The 15173-nt window shown below is 35.2% G+C and overlaps 1 protein-coding gene across 7 annotated transcripts in view; it reads left to right on the forward strand.

The window, feature by feature from the left end:
* Positions 1 to 15173, forward strand: part of unc-13 — a 382374-nt gene that overhangs the window by 324079 nt on the left and 43122 nt on the right. For 5 of the 7 annotated variants that reach the window (XM_074104218.1, XM_074104217.1, XM_074104219.1 and 2 more), the window contains exons 2-6: positions 2546 to 7369; positions 9259 to 9302; positions 11076 to 11166; positions 13108 to 13182; positions 14207 to 14426. In XM_074104218.1, the coding sequence (XP_073960319.1) occupies positions 2804 to 7369; positions 9259 to 9302; positions 11076 to 11166; positions 13108 to 13182; positions 14207 to 14426 (4996 nt within the window). In that variant the 5' untranslated portion in view covers positions 2546 to 2803. The remainder of the gene's footprint in view (positions 1 to 2545; positions 7370 to 9258; positions 9303 to 11075; positions 11167 to 13107; positions 13183 to 14206; positions 14427 to 15173) is intronic. The other 2 variants (XM_074104223.1, XM_074104224.1) reach the window with 1 other exon arrangement.

The raw sequence follows: 15173 nt of genomic DNA on the forward strand, positions 1-15173 counted from the left end.
ATTCGACTGGATGGTAAACGAGCAAGTAGGTTTCCTGATGGTAAGAGATCACCACCGCCCATAAACATCTGCAACACCAGGGTATTGCAGATGCGTTGCCAACCTAGAGGCCTAAGATGGGATACCTCAAGTGCCAGTAATTGCACCGGCTGTCTTACTCTCCACGCCGAAACACAACAGTGCAAGCACTGCTGCTTCACGGCAGGATTAGCGAGCAAGATGGTGGTAGCAATCCGGCTGGACCTTGCACAAGATCCTACCACCTGCAACTACGAGTAATATACGTTATGTAGATGCTAGATACCTCTACTACCAGATGAAGATAAGAAGGGACCTTATAGCCTATAGATTATTTGTGAAAAGTACCTACTCGTATTGAATTATTTTCAGCTATTTTATAACAGTCTTATTATTTAAAATACCTAAGACATTTCTTTAGAAGCAAACAAACCACAATATACTAGTAACTAAACTAATCTAGGTACGTGTCATTTTTATTTATTCAAATACAACATATGTCTCTTGTCAAAACAAAAAGGAATGTGATGTGTTACTACCCTTTGTGTCACTATAAAAGGGATAACAAATTACGACCATTACTTATCATAAGAACCACTTGTACTGTATTTTTGCGACGAACCTATTCGGATGGGTTTATAAATGTTTATCGAAAACCGATATGTGCCCTACTTGTGTCTTTAGGTCGTACGTTACAAACACTAGATAAGGGTTTTTCTTATGGAGAAGCAAATAACTATATTTATCATATAAGACATGGTTACTCGTTTACTTTTGTAGAACAAATATTATAGGAGCATTCAGTGGATCTCTGTTTACTGTAACACAAATTGAGCTTAAGCTAAACATAGTAAAAACTTAGCAATATTTGATATATCTTTGCTTTGTTTATTTCCATTTGGACTAGTTGTTATAAGGTATCTTAACAACTAAAAAACCTCATTTTGATTAGGTGCCTTGCTTATTTAATCCCCGATGCAAAAAGAGGGGTGTTATAAGTTTGACCAATATGTGTGTCGGTGTGTCTGTGTCTGTGGCACCGTAGCTATTAAACGGGTGGACCGATTTGAATGTGTTTTTTTTATTTCAAATCAGGTTTCCTAGCGATGGTTCTTAGACACGTAACGTCAAAATCGATTAGGCCGTTTTTGAGATATTGATTACTAACTACGTACCTACTCATGCCACAGTGACATAAAAGTTTTTTGTTGATCATTCACTGTCTGGTAGTTTACACACGGTATTAAAAACAGAACAAAGTACTCTATCAAATATTTAATTTAAGTCATTTAAAAAATAAATGATTCACTCAGGCGGTAGATACATTGCGGAGGTTAAACTTGCTTATGTATAAAACCATGATTTTTCATGTTACGACATTTTTAATTACCTTTTCAATTTTAATACTTCGATTTTGTTGAACAAGCGTATTGCTAACAAAAAAATCTAAAAAAAATGAAAATTTACCGCTTTTTTAACATCTTTACTGCTATTAAATATATTGACCCGGATAACTCACGTCTTAAATCGAGTTTAGCTCGAGTTCGTCGGGTGGTCGCGCGAGCAGAGCACCGGCGCGCAGTGCGCGTGTTGCAGCAGCCGCTGAGTCGCGTTGCTCTGAAGACGAAGGGCTACGGATTAGCCCTACGGGTCAATATATTTAATATGAGTGAGTCTCCCGGTAGTTTCATGTTCTTTACTGCTCCATTAATTGTACACACATATCTCCTTATTTAATACTTATCTTAGTTTTCACGTTTAGAAATATCGTTTACTATAGTTCGTGTGCCTATGCCTAAAATTACACAAATACGTGTTCCATAAAAATATTCCTTTATACGATGTCAAAGGCATTCCACGTTGGCAAGCCAGTCACGTTTCACCTTATAGGCGTCCTTCATTTATTTACTTGGTGCCAAAGAACGTGCGGTTTTAGCACCCTATTATTTTATAAGCGAGAAATTCATAAATCGTAAGTTTTTGCGCGTCGTCGAACGCGAGTAATTATGTTTTCTCCTTAAAAATTTCAATTCAATGTCGCTTTCGATCGAACCAGTTTGGTATTATTTAAAATCAGTTGTAATCATTATTTACTTCGTGAACATGACTTTATACAATTTACATTTTTAATTAAATTAACTATGCTTACCACATTTCGAGTCTGTTTCCTTAATTTATTTTAAAGCGAAGCGGTGGTGAAGCTCAGCGCATCATTTCCTAACATTAATTGATCCTATTTCCTTCCCGCGCCGAGTGACGCCTTCCACCTCTGAGTTCACTGCTCACGTGGAATCCAATAAGAACCGCTTAGCTGCCTTACATTGGAATACGTAAACATATCTTAAATGTACTTCAAAAATGACATGCCCTTAGTGTCTTCTAGTTAATGAATCACCAGTCTAAATAAAGAATAAGGCTTACGTGTTCCAAAAAAGGTAATCCCTGTCCATTTTCTTCACCCTGACGCTGATCTGGATATAAGTCAACTTATTTCCAAACCAGTGGTACAAATTTTTATCTTTTACAGGAAAGTGATATAAGTGTAATAAAAAATATATGTATTTTTGGATTGAAATTATTGATTTAATTCCGTCGCAATTCAAACTTTACATAAAGTGATAAAATCAAAAAAATATTGAAAATGATAAAGTAAATGAACTGAAAAGAACAATGATGTGAACTGAAAGTGATAATGACATTAAACAGAACTGTAAATGATGCGGACGTTTCGTGTGGAAAGTGTAAAAAAGAAATCGATATGGGATGACTCAAAGTGTAAAATGTTATGTGCAACCCATTTTCCGACCCGGAGATGATGCGCGAATTTCACGACAGTGCTGGGGCAGGTCCAGGCGGCGCGATGGAGGAAAACGAGGGAGACGAGAGTGGGGGTGCCGAGGTCGATATGGACGACTGCGGCTCCCTCGCACTGCCGCCCGACCTGCCCCCCTACTCCGGCGACTACATCATCAGTGACTATATGGAGCGTCTCGGCACCCGCCTCAATATCCTTGAAACTGAACTCAAATACGCCTGGAGAGCCCTCGATCTTCTCAGTCAAGAATACGTCAGAATGTGGGAGCGACTTGAAAGGCTTGAGGCTCTGCTTTCGGATCAACAGGGTGTTATTTCAACCTTACTTGACTTCTACACTTGTCGTGGCGTCACTTCGAGAGATCCTATGACAAGACTAGAGGTTATAAGAGAAATTTTAGGTAATGGAACGGTTGAGGATGGCATTGAAGAAGGATTGGACATAGGACGAACGTCTGTATTACTTGATCCAGAAGAAGAGGTAATGGAGTCTAATGAAGCATTTTACAAAAGTTTGAATCAAGCGTATAGAGATGATCTAGTTTGCGAAGAAACGTCTCGACCACCTTCACAGTTGGATATGATCTGGGAAGCACCCGAAGAACACGAAATGGAAATTATACCTGCAAGTTCAAGACAAGTGTACAGTGCAACAGATTACAAAGATTATCGTGGAATGCAGGGCGGATCCGTTATTAGCGAAAGAGATTTGGTACATTTATCTACATTAAGTACAATTGATCAAATCGCAGTAGAAAAATTACATGAATTAGATAGGCTGACAACACAATTACACAAAGATTCGAGAGAGTTAAAAGACTTGAAAACTAGAATTCTTAGTCCAGAAACAATGACATCCAAGCATAATATTATAGACATTGAAGCCAAAGCACTTGTTGAAGATGGTCATATAATTAATGAACAATTAAAGAATGTTTACTCTGGCGAAGAAAATTGGGGAATTAATGACGTTATGAAAAGTTTCGATGATTTTTTGTTATCCACGCCTAAAGATGCTATTGGAAGAGAAAAATCTCCATCTAGATTATCTTTAACTGAAACTTCTACAACTGATCGCACTGTCGATTATTTACCCCCCACTGTATCACCTCGTCGAAAATATGTACCAGAAAGAACGACAACAGAACCTTATACTACAGTAACAGGTCGTCTCGCATATAGTTCAGCGGTAGCAAATGCAGAAATAAATGCAGCTAAGGCTTCCAAATCCCCAAGCGCTCTTTCGAGGGAGCGGTTTGAATACAGCCCATCCTATCAAATGACAGATCCTTCGATATATTACTCAAGCAAAGGAATGCCTCAACCACTTAATGACATTTTCAAATCATCTGGCCTTGATCAGCAATCTCCAATGTCAGTTCATGAAATGTATAAAAGATCCTCAGATACTATCCATGATCTTAGTTTTGAAGAAACTAGAAGGCGGACATCTCCTAGTCCGCCACCTCCAGCGCCTCCAAATGGAGCAAACTTATTTTCAGCTATCGAAAACAATAATGAATCAATGGCTGCTAAACAATCTATGCTTACTGCGGGGAACTTAGTACCATCCGATAATTTACGACTTAGTCCAAGATCACCAAAGTCACCTAAGACTTCTCCTAAACATGTGAAAAGAGATACAATAAATATAGTAGCTGCCAAATCAGACTCAGGCCTGTCATCAATGAGCGGATGGTCTAGTTTGGAAAAAAGTCCAGGTTCACCAAAAACGGGCAAAATCGTGCATTCGGGCCATGATTCACACAAAATACGAATTCCTTCACCACAACAACTAGTTCAAAGAATGGCGTATGAAGTTGATTCCAAGCCATACCTTGAAACACTTGTTGATTCCTATACCCATGACAATAAAAGCTTAAAAAGTGATTACAACATACGAAAAGCAGATCAAACAAGCAAAGAAATATCCTCAAGGGAGTTAAATAAGTTTCAAGTCAAATTAGAAAGCGGATATCCTCAATCTAGTATCGCCCATTCTATGGGAGCTTCGAGTTCTCAAGCAAATATGAGTGAATATTATTATGGAAACGAAGTACCATCCATATATTCCGTTGCTGGAAATAGACAAGCAATATTTACAACAGTTTATAGTACGCCGAGGGGTATGCTTTCTGAGGATCGTAATTTTTCCGAATTATTAGATAGAAATGAAATTGTAGATTCGACCATTCCCGCTGTCGATTCGTACCCACCAGAACCTAGCTACCATGCACAAACCGTTGTCATGTCAGCACCTAATATGAATAAGAGAACCATAACAAGAGCAAACACAATGGGACCAAACGATCCTCACTTTTATCAGAATGGATACAAAGGATCAACCCATCGCGGTGGTTACCCTCCAGGTAACCTAACTGATGCCTTGTCGTATTACCCAACCTCAAGTAGACACGAATCATCAAAACAAATCTCATTAGAAGATCAACTTTCATGGCAAGGTGGCAGCAAATCTCCCACCAGCTCGATGGACACGTCTAGCTTAAAATCTCACTCCTTGAATATTTCTGAAAGAAAGCAATTCCAAAATCAACTACAGCAAGAATATTTCAAACAACAACAGTATGATCAACGAAATGGAAATGCTAATTGTTACGAAGAACAAGAATTCAACAATCAAATGATGCAAGAACACTCAAAAATGAGAAAAGAACAATATGTCGATTCGAGAAGCATGCTAGTTTCCGAATCAGGATATTTGTCCATATCAACAAATCTGAGAAGTAAACCTCAGGATAAGCAGCCTAAAAAACCAAAGAGGACTTCTTCGTTAAAATCCGCTATGTCTAGTATGAGCCATTGGCTGCCGGATTTACACTTACCTAAAAAGCATAGGTCTCATTCACTACCATCAGGTGTAGATGCAGTGGAGCAACCTCAGCAAGAAAAAAGCTTAAAAGAAAGAATACTATCTGCCCAAAGAAGAAAAAAGAAATATCATCTAGTGGCTTCCATGTCAGGGTTGCTTCAAAAAGCTAGACGAAAGCAGCAAGCTAGTCATCAATCTTTATCAGACCCAGAAACGTCTGAGACTGAATGGTCAGGTGGGCGATCTAGTGCTCAGTCAGAAGACAGTGATAGTGTATTTTCTGACTCTACCCATGAAACGAATATGTTTGCTAAAGTACCTCCAAAACCAAAACAAAGAAAAATTAATAACCAAGACGTAGTAGAGCAGCAACAGATGATTCAAGAATTACAACAACAAGGACGTGATATCCCTGAAGATATCTCGGAACATGAAACAGAAGAAATGGATACAATTTTGGTAAATAATGTCATTCCACGGGATAAAAGTGATGACATAGATTTTCATTTTGCTCGCATTAGTCAAATGAATAAAGATCAAATTCCAGATCTAGAAAAATTAGACATAGATACTGACATCTCAAATGTAGATCTCTTTGAAGATGATATTAAAGATGACGACCAATCACCAGGGTCTCTATTTGCAACAATTGGTGATGTGAAAAAAGCAGCCGCTGCCTCTGATGAAGGTCTCAATGATAGTAATAAATCATACAGTGGGAGTTCACAAGAATTTGCGGTGTCTAGAGCTTTAGGTAAATATAGACTAAGAAAGTCCACATCTATTTCTGATGAACAAATGGATGACGAACTGTCTCCATCAAGGATTGAATCAGAATCACAAGAAGAAGAAATACCTTCCCAAAAAGAGAAAAAAGTACGGAAAATCAGTACTCCAGAAGTAATCAACATAAGTTTACCGGAAGATACTTCTACTTATCCTGAAAGAAGTCCTTCAATTCAAAGTACTAGAGGAATACAAAATAAGTTTCAAACCAGACATCAACAAAGTTTAGATATTCCAAACAAGCATGATGATGATGATAGCAGAAGTACACATTCATGGAGAAGTGGTTCTAGAGTATCATCAAGACGTCAAAGTACTGAAGATAGTATTGACTCTGAAGATGAATGGTATTGTTACGAATTAAGAAAACTTGAAGAAATGGAACATCAGTCTCATCTTGAAATGGAGAGACAAACGACATTACCTGAAGAACCAGAATACGAAGAAGAGGAAGAACAACCAGCGAAAGACAATGAAAATTTAAAAGAAAAAATGTCTTTTGTCTTGAGGGAACTCAAACTAAAGACAGCAAACGTTAAAACTAAATACGACGAAACTCCTGTCAAAGAAACATGGAAAGATATAACAACATTTCCAGTTATTGCCGAATCAAAAGATGATGTTAGTTTTGATAGGGAAGACGATGATGACAAATCTTTTGCGGATGATTCCGGTTCTGGTGAAACATCGGGACCAGACAGTCCTGTTCAGAGTGGCGACGAGCTAGATGAAGACTATGACATGCCGCAGTTTCATGAAGAATCAGTGGTAGTTCAAGAGCCTTTGCAGCAACAGGACGCACCAGTTGGAAGCAAGTGGAAACTACTGAAGGCGTTAAAAGACCGGAAAGCAGAAGAAAAAGCGTCTGAAACCCCTGTGGCAACCACACCTTCCACCGAGAAAGATAAAGTCAGCGCAGGTGTAAGTTACCTAATGCAAAAGTTTCATGAAATTAGAGTAAAGAGTTAAAAATAGATTTAGAGTAAATATTATAAACACTTTCATTCAGTTTGAAAGCTAAACTAATAAATTAGACTGATAAACTGTAAAATGTTATAATAACTCGCTTTACAATGTCAAAATAAAATCGTAAAACACATAATTACTATATGCAATATATTTGTAGGTAATATAATATTATGACGTAATACTCTGTCCATTTCAACAACTTCCATTACAATTAGCTTGTTGTCGTTTGAGAGAAAGTAGGCAGTAGATGTAAACTTATATTAGGAACTCTATATTTTACAGGCGTAATTCTATATTATTTGACGAATAAAGGTATGGTGAAACAAATATTTAACAAGTAAAATTATAGCTAGTCCCGATAAAACAATACTTCAAAAACACTGAACTAGCCTTGATAAAAGGGGTTGTGAAGAATTTACCTGAATTGAACACCTAGGTTTATACTCGTTACATTATAACCCTTACGTGGATCTTTAACATGATCGAAATCGTTTAAAATAAAAACGTAATATACCTATACACTATGTTACTGTAAATGCTCTTTCTATCTAATTGAGGCAATAACTTAAAAAATAAGAACTTTCTACGTCTTTAATGGTGTTTTATATGAAGCTTGAGATATTAATCCCTTACAATGAATTACTATACAGTTTTTAACTAAAAGCAAACTAGCTTGATATTGTTTTATACGTATAACTTTAAACTTACGAAATAAAAGTAATCGCACAGTATTATAATAATATGTACCTAGTGTGTTTTTGGCTTCATCGGTTAAGGCTATCATCACTGTATAACGCTTCATTATACATTAAAGGATGGCTTATCATCGTGTCGTATCGTACAAGATTAGGAAGCATTTTATGTACAAAACTCATATAATGTCATATCATCTCATATCACAACAGATTCAATATTTATCATGATGTTCAAAGAAAATTAAATTAAATTCAAAAATATTCACTATCATTATTCTAAAGAAACAGCATTAAAAATGCTCATTTATGAGTCAATAGACAAGATTAAATGAAAGAGTTTTTAAAACTACAATTAATATTCTAAAAGGCAGATGAAAATCATCTAGAAGTTTTATTTACAGTCAAAAATTAGTAAAATCACAAGATTGACATCATTCACAAGGAATATGTCAAATAAATAAATAAAATAGCTTAATGTGTATCATTCGGTAATTCATACATATTCATCATGAGATTTATAGCAAAATTTAATAATAACATAGAAATCACGACGCTTAGACTCGTATATTTACACTACGTTACTAAAAGAGTAGCTGGCACTTTATGTATTGACTTAACATATTTAGCGGATGACCTTTAGGTGTTGGATTGTGTAGGCTAATATTAAAAAGCATAGTCTGGATTTTGAGTATAAAACATAAATTATATTTACGAAATATTTTTTATTGAAACTATGTAATCTTTTAATAACGAATCATTAATCAATTCTTCATTATACGAAAAAGCAGGTAGTAGGCGTCATCTCAAGTCATTTTGCACTGTCGTAACTCCTTTGAAGTAAAATATGAAATTAAATACAAGTAATCAGAAAATATTTGTTTCATATATAATTATATTGCTGACTTTGAAACTGAATGTCTTCAAATATTAATTCTCCATGTTGTATCGTTTCGATCAATTTTATTTTCAAATCAGTTTATTTTGAACCCACAAGAACTAGACCACTGTTGTATGAAAAATAAGAAATTGATCGAAATCATTTTTTACACGGTTTGTTATTGTTACGGATGTTGTGTTAAAAATAAAATGTTATTTTTTTGTTTTATTTTTATTTATTTTTATTAATCATTATTTTTTTGTTTTTAGAATGGCTCCGGAGGATTCAACGATCAAGGTGGCCGCGGAAATGGGTATGATTTTGTTACACTTTGCCTTTTTATTCAATGTCAATTTATGGGTTTACCCTTGAAATATCGACATTAATCGAATATCATTTAAAAGTCAACGATTCATATTTTTTAATTTCGTCGAATATTCATTACCTGGAATTATTAGAATGAGTAGAATATTTTAAAAATCACCGATTTTTAATTTCTGTTAATATTATTTAAAAGATTGTTTATTTGGCAGATATTCATTTCATATTTTATGATTTCATACTTTTTTAATGTTGTAAATGTTACATCTTAGAATATTATTTTAATATTTATCAGTTCACAACTTCAATGATTTTTTGAAGTCGCAGTTGTAATGTACTTTTCTAGTAGCGATTTATTTTTGTCGGGGTCGCAGTTCTAACCTAACCTAAACTACTTTCCTGCTGGGCTACTCCGAAACTCGAAACTCGAAGTTCGTGTCATGCGGTCCCTCTGACACTTACACTGTTTGATACGAGAGTGAGAGGGACCGCACGACACGAACTTCGAGTTACGAGTTTCGTAGTAGCCTTGCTGGTAGCGATTTATTTTCGTTGGGGTTCTAGTTCTAACCTAACCTACTTTCCTGGTAGCGATATATTTTGATTGGGGTCGCAGTTCTAACCTAACCTACTTGCCTGGTAGCGATGTATTTTGGTTGGGGTCGCATTTCTTACCTAACCTACTTTCCTGGCAGCGTTAATTTTTTTGTTGGGGTCGCAGTTCTAACCTAACCTAACCTACTTTCCTAGAAGCGATTTATTTTTGTTGAGGTCGCAGTTTTAGCCTAACCAAAACAAATTTTATAATAATAGTAACTATATTCATTTTATTTTTCAGAATAAAGACCTTCAAATTTGCTAAAAAATATGCAAAATATGTAGATTTCAATCTTGAATCACTAAAAATGGTAGATTATATTGTTATAATATATAATCAACTATGAAATAAAAGTGTTTTGTAATACGTCGATTCGGCGATAATTTAGTTGTTCTGTCTTATGAATAGGTGATGAAATGTATTTTTAAGCAAATAATAATCCTTGTGCTGTTGTTCTAATAATAATAATGTTTTAATATGTAATGACTATTCTATGAAGTGAAATTACTCCGAGAGAAAATATTAAGTAGTATTGAATATTCGATATATCGTTTTCAATGAAATGAAATTCGATAATTAGTTTGTCGAAATTTCAAGGGGCACCCCAATTTATACGCTACGCTCTACCTCTCCAAGATTGGAGATTGGAGGAGATCCTCGTCCGCAGTATTTACTTTTAATCATCATCATCACTATCAACTCGAAGAGCACTCTAGTCGGTGGAGTAATTGCCACATAAATATTCCCTTCATCTGCAAGTCTTGATTTCTTAATATAACCCGACCTTATTATCAACTTACTCGTAACGTAACGTTTGTGTTAACTTAACTGGCTTTTTAGACTCTATTGTGTGTGTTAATGTGGCAGTTGCTGTTGATACTCTTATTTACACTTGAATATCTCTTAAAGCATTAGATGACTTTATTTAACCTTAATTTCATAATTTTAATGTGCACTATATTCTTTTAAAAAAAATTTGGACTCTTTAATGACCATGCGAAGAATTTTTCAAAAAAAATTTATTGCTTTATGGACTTGTAAGTGAAATTAAACCAATCTCGACTTTAGAGTGCAAATGTTTTTTACACATTGGGGTACTTCTTCTGGTTCTTCTAATATGAATTTATTATAAAATGGTAATTATAACAATTGGTTCTCTCACAATAGCTACTCTGGAGACAAGTCGTTCTACAGCAATATCGAGAGCATGCCTGACATTCGGCCTCGACGAAAGTCCATCCCACTGGTTTCCGAACTTGTAAGTATGATTCCAGTATGATTTAACATTATATTATATATTTCTAAATATGAATAGTAAGCTGTCTCTTTTTCTCTGGCCGGTTTCAATACACTTTCTTAGGATGCAACGACGAGATAATTATGCAAATTTCTGAAATAATACTCAATTATTTTCATAAATGTCTACATTTTATCGAAAATTCATAATAATTAATTGAATGTTGTCATATTGTCATATTTGTTTTATGATAGAAATTTTCGTAATATTTGCGTATCGTTGCTCTTCAAAATGTTTCGGAGGTAAAATCTGATGGGGATAGAAAAGGATCGTGAAGAACATCAATAGGTTCTTATCTAGGAAGGTAGATATTTGAAACTGGTCGTAAATGTTTACAGGGTGTCTATTCTGAAATTCGCAACTTGCAGAACCGAAACCCAAATTGAGAAACGACCGGTCAAAGTGCTCTCCCTTCGACAGTTAATGTTGTAAAGTGGTGATTCTTTGAACGGTCGGCTGTACGATTGGGTTACGCTTTTGCGTGTTGATGGATCCAGAATAAGTGCCCAGCTCGCATCGACGTTCGCTTCCTCAGGCTTAGTAAATTTAGGCGCGTAATAAATGTTTTCTTCTAAACGGAATATTTCCATATTGTGTGCCTCAGACAATTTATGGGGCGAAATGGTATAGCGAGAATCATGTATGAACCTTGAATGCTTTTTTACAACTTGTGTGCAAATTCACAGTCAATTATGGAAACTTGTTGAGTTAATATTAAAGCTGAAAATGTGTTTGCAGTATCTACAGTTCTCCCCCTGCATTGTCTGAATATAAATGGATATTTTTGACTTACACTATAAAGAGCCCTGTTTAAATTATTTTTCTCTTCATTGGTGTCTCTATGTTACCTATAACCATTGTGTCTCCCCTTTTTATTTTCACTAATACCTTTACCTATTCTTAGATGGCCTACCAAGTCCAAATAACCTAACTTACGTCACATAAATAGGGGTCACCGGAGAAGTAAACCGTAGCGAAACCAGTTACCAGAGAATGATTCTTTTCCTGATTAAAATTAATGATGTAATTGCATTTTACCCCTTACCACGGACCCGCAGGTTCTCAAGGTATTTCTCTCCCAATAACACTTTCTATTTCTATGCATGCAATACTGTTATCGTCTGTGGAAAGGCAAAATAGTTTCGCTTTATGATTAAGACGACATTTTCTCTTTCCGCCTATTTGACGAAAATAACTATCTAGTTTGCTTGCATTTGAATGACCGGATATTTAGATTCTGCATGATCCTGGTTGTATTGCATTTTCATTGGATTATGTTTGTTAAGCAATCCATTTTTAAAGCTGCATCCAATGAAAATGTATTTTGGTTTTAACTTTAGGCATAAGCAGGAGGTGGTAAAGTATTTTTGGAAAATATTTTTTTCAGAATGGAATGCACGCGCTTCCTTGTTTCTGTATGTTTTCATTGCGAGGCTTAAATAAGATTAAACTTCACGAAATAACCGTTTTACAGAAAAATATTTGTTTTTATACGCAAAATTACTGTTTTACTAATGTCCACACACAAAAATTATATTTTGATACACGCACCAAAACTTTGCAACATTATGCTCATTATTATTTTGTTTTTAATTATATTTTACCAAAATTTTGACATAGCTTGTTTCAAAAAGTAATTAGAACAGAAAACCAGCCATTGTTTGTAGCATACGGTCACAATTTATTTTCAAATAAAAAAGCTTAAAAACAGCTTCTATAACATAAAGCATGTCAACGTAGAAAAAACTGGAAATCTCCATTTTGGATTTAGCACTTCAATTTACGAGGAGATGTTTTGACGTAGGATTTCGAATAAATGCTGTTCAAAAAGCTTAACAATTGTATAAAATTATTTTATATTATGAGTTATGTCCATCGTATTAATAGCATTCCGTTTTTTAGACTATGGCCGCCACAAAAAGGAACGCAGGTTTGACGTCGGCAGTACATCGAGCAACGTTAAACGATGAGGAATTGGTAAGTTTCAAATAGTACTGTTAGATTGAATTGTACTAATTAGTGTTCTTTTGTTTCTAGTTTTTTTTTTGATGCCGATAATTCCTTATTTTATAGGGCAGAAGTACCAGTTTTAGCCACCTTAAGCCCGTTTTTGGGCAGTTGACATTTGCAGTCGTATATAAAAAGTTATAGATTTAAAATAATATGTTTAGTGAGTTTTCTAAAGTTTATACTGAAACGAATAAAGTTTATAATGATTTATTACTACAAATTTATTTCAAACGTATATTTAAACAATAAATGGCCAAAACGTTACAGTGGCCACAAACGGTACTTCTGCCCTACAAATTGGATTACTCGTGTACCTACGTCTATGGGAAAAATCATTAATTACGTCAAAATTTCACGGTAATTTTTTATTTGAAAATGTACAATGTTATCAAATATAATTTAGGCACCAGGCAGATGTTATAGTTTATAAATATGAATTTTTTTTGTGAAAAGTTTTCAACGGGGAATCAGATTCAATTTCTTCGACTGCATATATATTTTCTCAAAATATAATAATTATAATTTTCTCAAAAAAATGTACCTACATTTTTTTTCGAGGCACTTGTAAAGCCAACAGTGTCATTAAAGATGAAAGGCTCTTGTATGTATGACAATATACCAGTGGTAGATATTTTTGACATTCATAAGTGCTTGTTATAGCCTAAATTGAATAAAGATATTTTGACTTTGATATAAACTAGGTATTTAGGTAGCTCGAAAAATTTAAGCTGTGAGAGGCTTGGCGGAAAGAAGTGTGAATAATAAGCGTGAATCAATAAAATCAATAAGTAAATCATGTCTTATCTTTCAAATCATTTAATGGCCTGTTTCACCACTCGTTGATAAATTTTAAGTGACAAATATCTGTGCTTCCGTCTCTCTTTGTTTTGTCCGAATAAACGCATCACATCACATTTATTATTAATGGATTGCGGAACCCGGCCTAAATGTAAGATAATAGCACCGATATTAACTAAAAGTAATTTTCCAGAAAATGCACGTCTACAAGAAAACGCTACAGGCCCTCATATATCCGATTTCATCGACGACGCCTCATAACTTCGTGCTTTGGACGGCGACCTCTCCAACGTACTGCTACGAATGCGAAGGCCTCCTGTGGGGTATAGCGAGGCAAGGTGTCAGGTGTACAGAGTGCGGCGTCAAATGCCACGAGAAATGCAAGGATTTGCTGAATGCCGACTGTTTGCAGAGTAAGTTGTGTTCCGCGAATGTGTGTGTTTTTATTTGGTGAGACTATGTTGCTGTGATTCCAATTTTAAACTTTGGAGCAGGAAAAATGTACAAAGATCAATTGTTTTTATAACTATGCACTTGCGCTGGGAAACAGAAAGCTCACCTCACTCTAAATGAATTCATCTCTGCTGATTTTGGTTTTCTACTACTCTCACCATATTCTCACCAATTATATCAATAATTTTTAAAATTTATACACCCAATTTAATCTCCAAACTTCTTTAACTCCTTTGCCATTTTAAACGTGCACAACTATATTTTTCAATTAAAAGCAATTTCAAATACGTAAATCAAAATATGGGAAGAAATGTTTGGAGCCGGCAGCAAAGCACAGTTCGCGTCTTATTAAACTGAAGTGGAGGCAAGCGGCACTTGACGGGTCACTCGTCCTTATACGGAACTCGCCACTAATGCCACCATAGTATATCATTGTAGCTTCGTGCTGGTCATAATTCTTACTTTTAAAGTACATTTTCATAAGAGCAGGTACTGGAAAAAAATGTAACAATAGTGCATTAAATATAATACTTATTAATAAATGAGTCCAACTTAGTGCTCGGGAAGTCTCTAGTGTTTTACCGCGATTTAAAACTTTGTTCTCCTTTTTAAAGCGGTGCTGGCGGAAGAGGCTTGCAAAGTCGTATTTTAATTAGCCTAATACTAAATTAGTGAACACGTGTGCTGTAGGTAGTTTAGTGTACACT

The sequence above is a fragment of the Choristoneura fumiferana genome, chromosome 21, assembly GCF_025370935.1.
Source record: "Choristoneura fumiferana chromosome 21, NRCan_CFum_1, whole genome shotgun sequence".
In the NCBI taxonomy this organism is placed as follows: Eukaryota; Metazoa; Arthropoda; class Insecta; order Lepidoptera; family Tortricidae; genus Choristoneura; species Choristoneura fumiferana.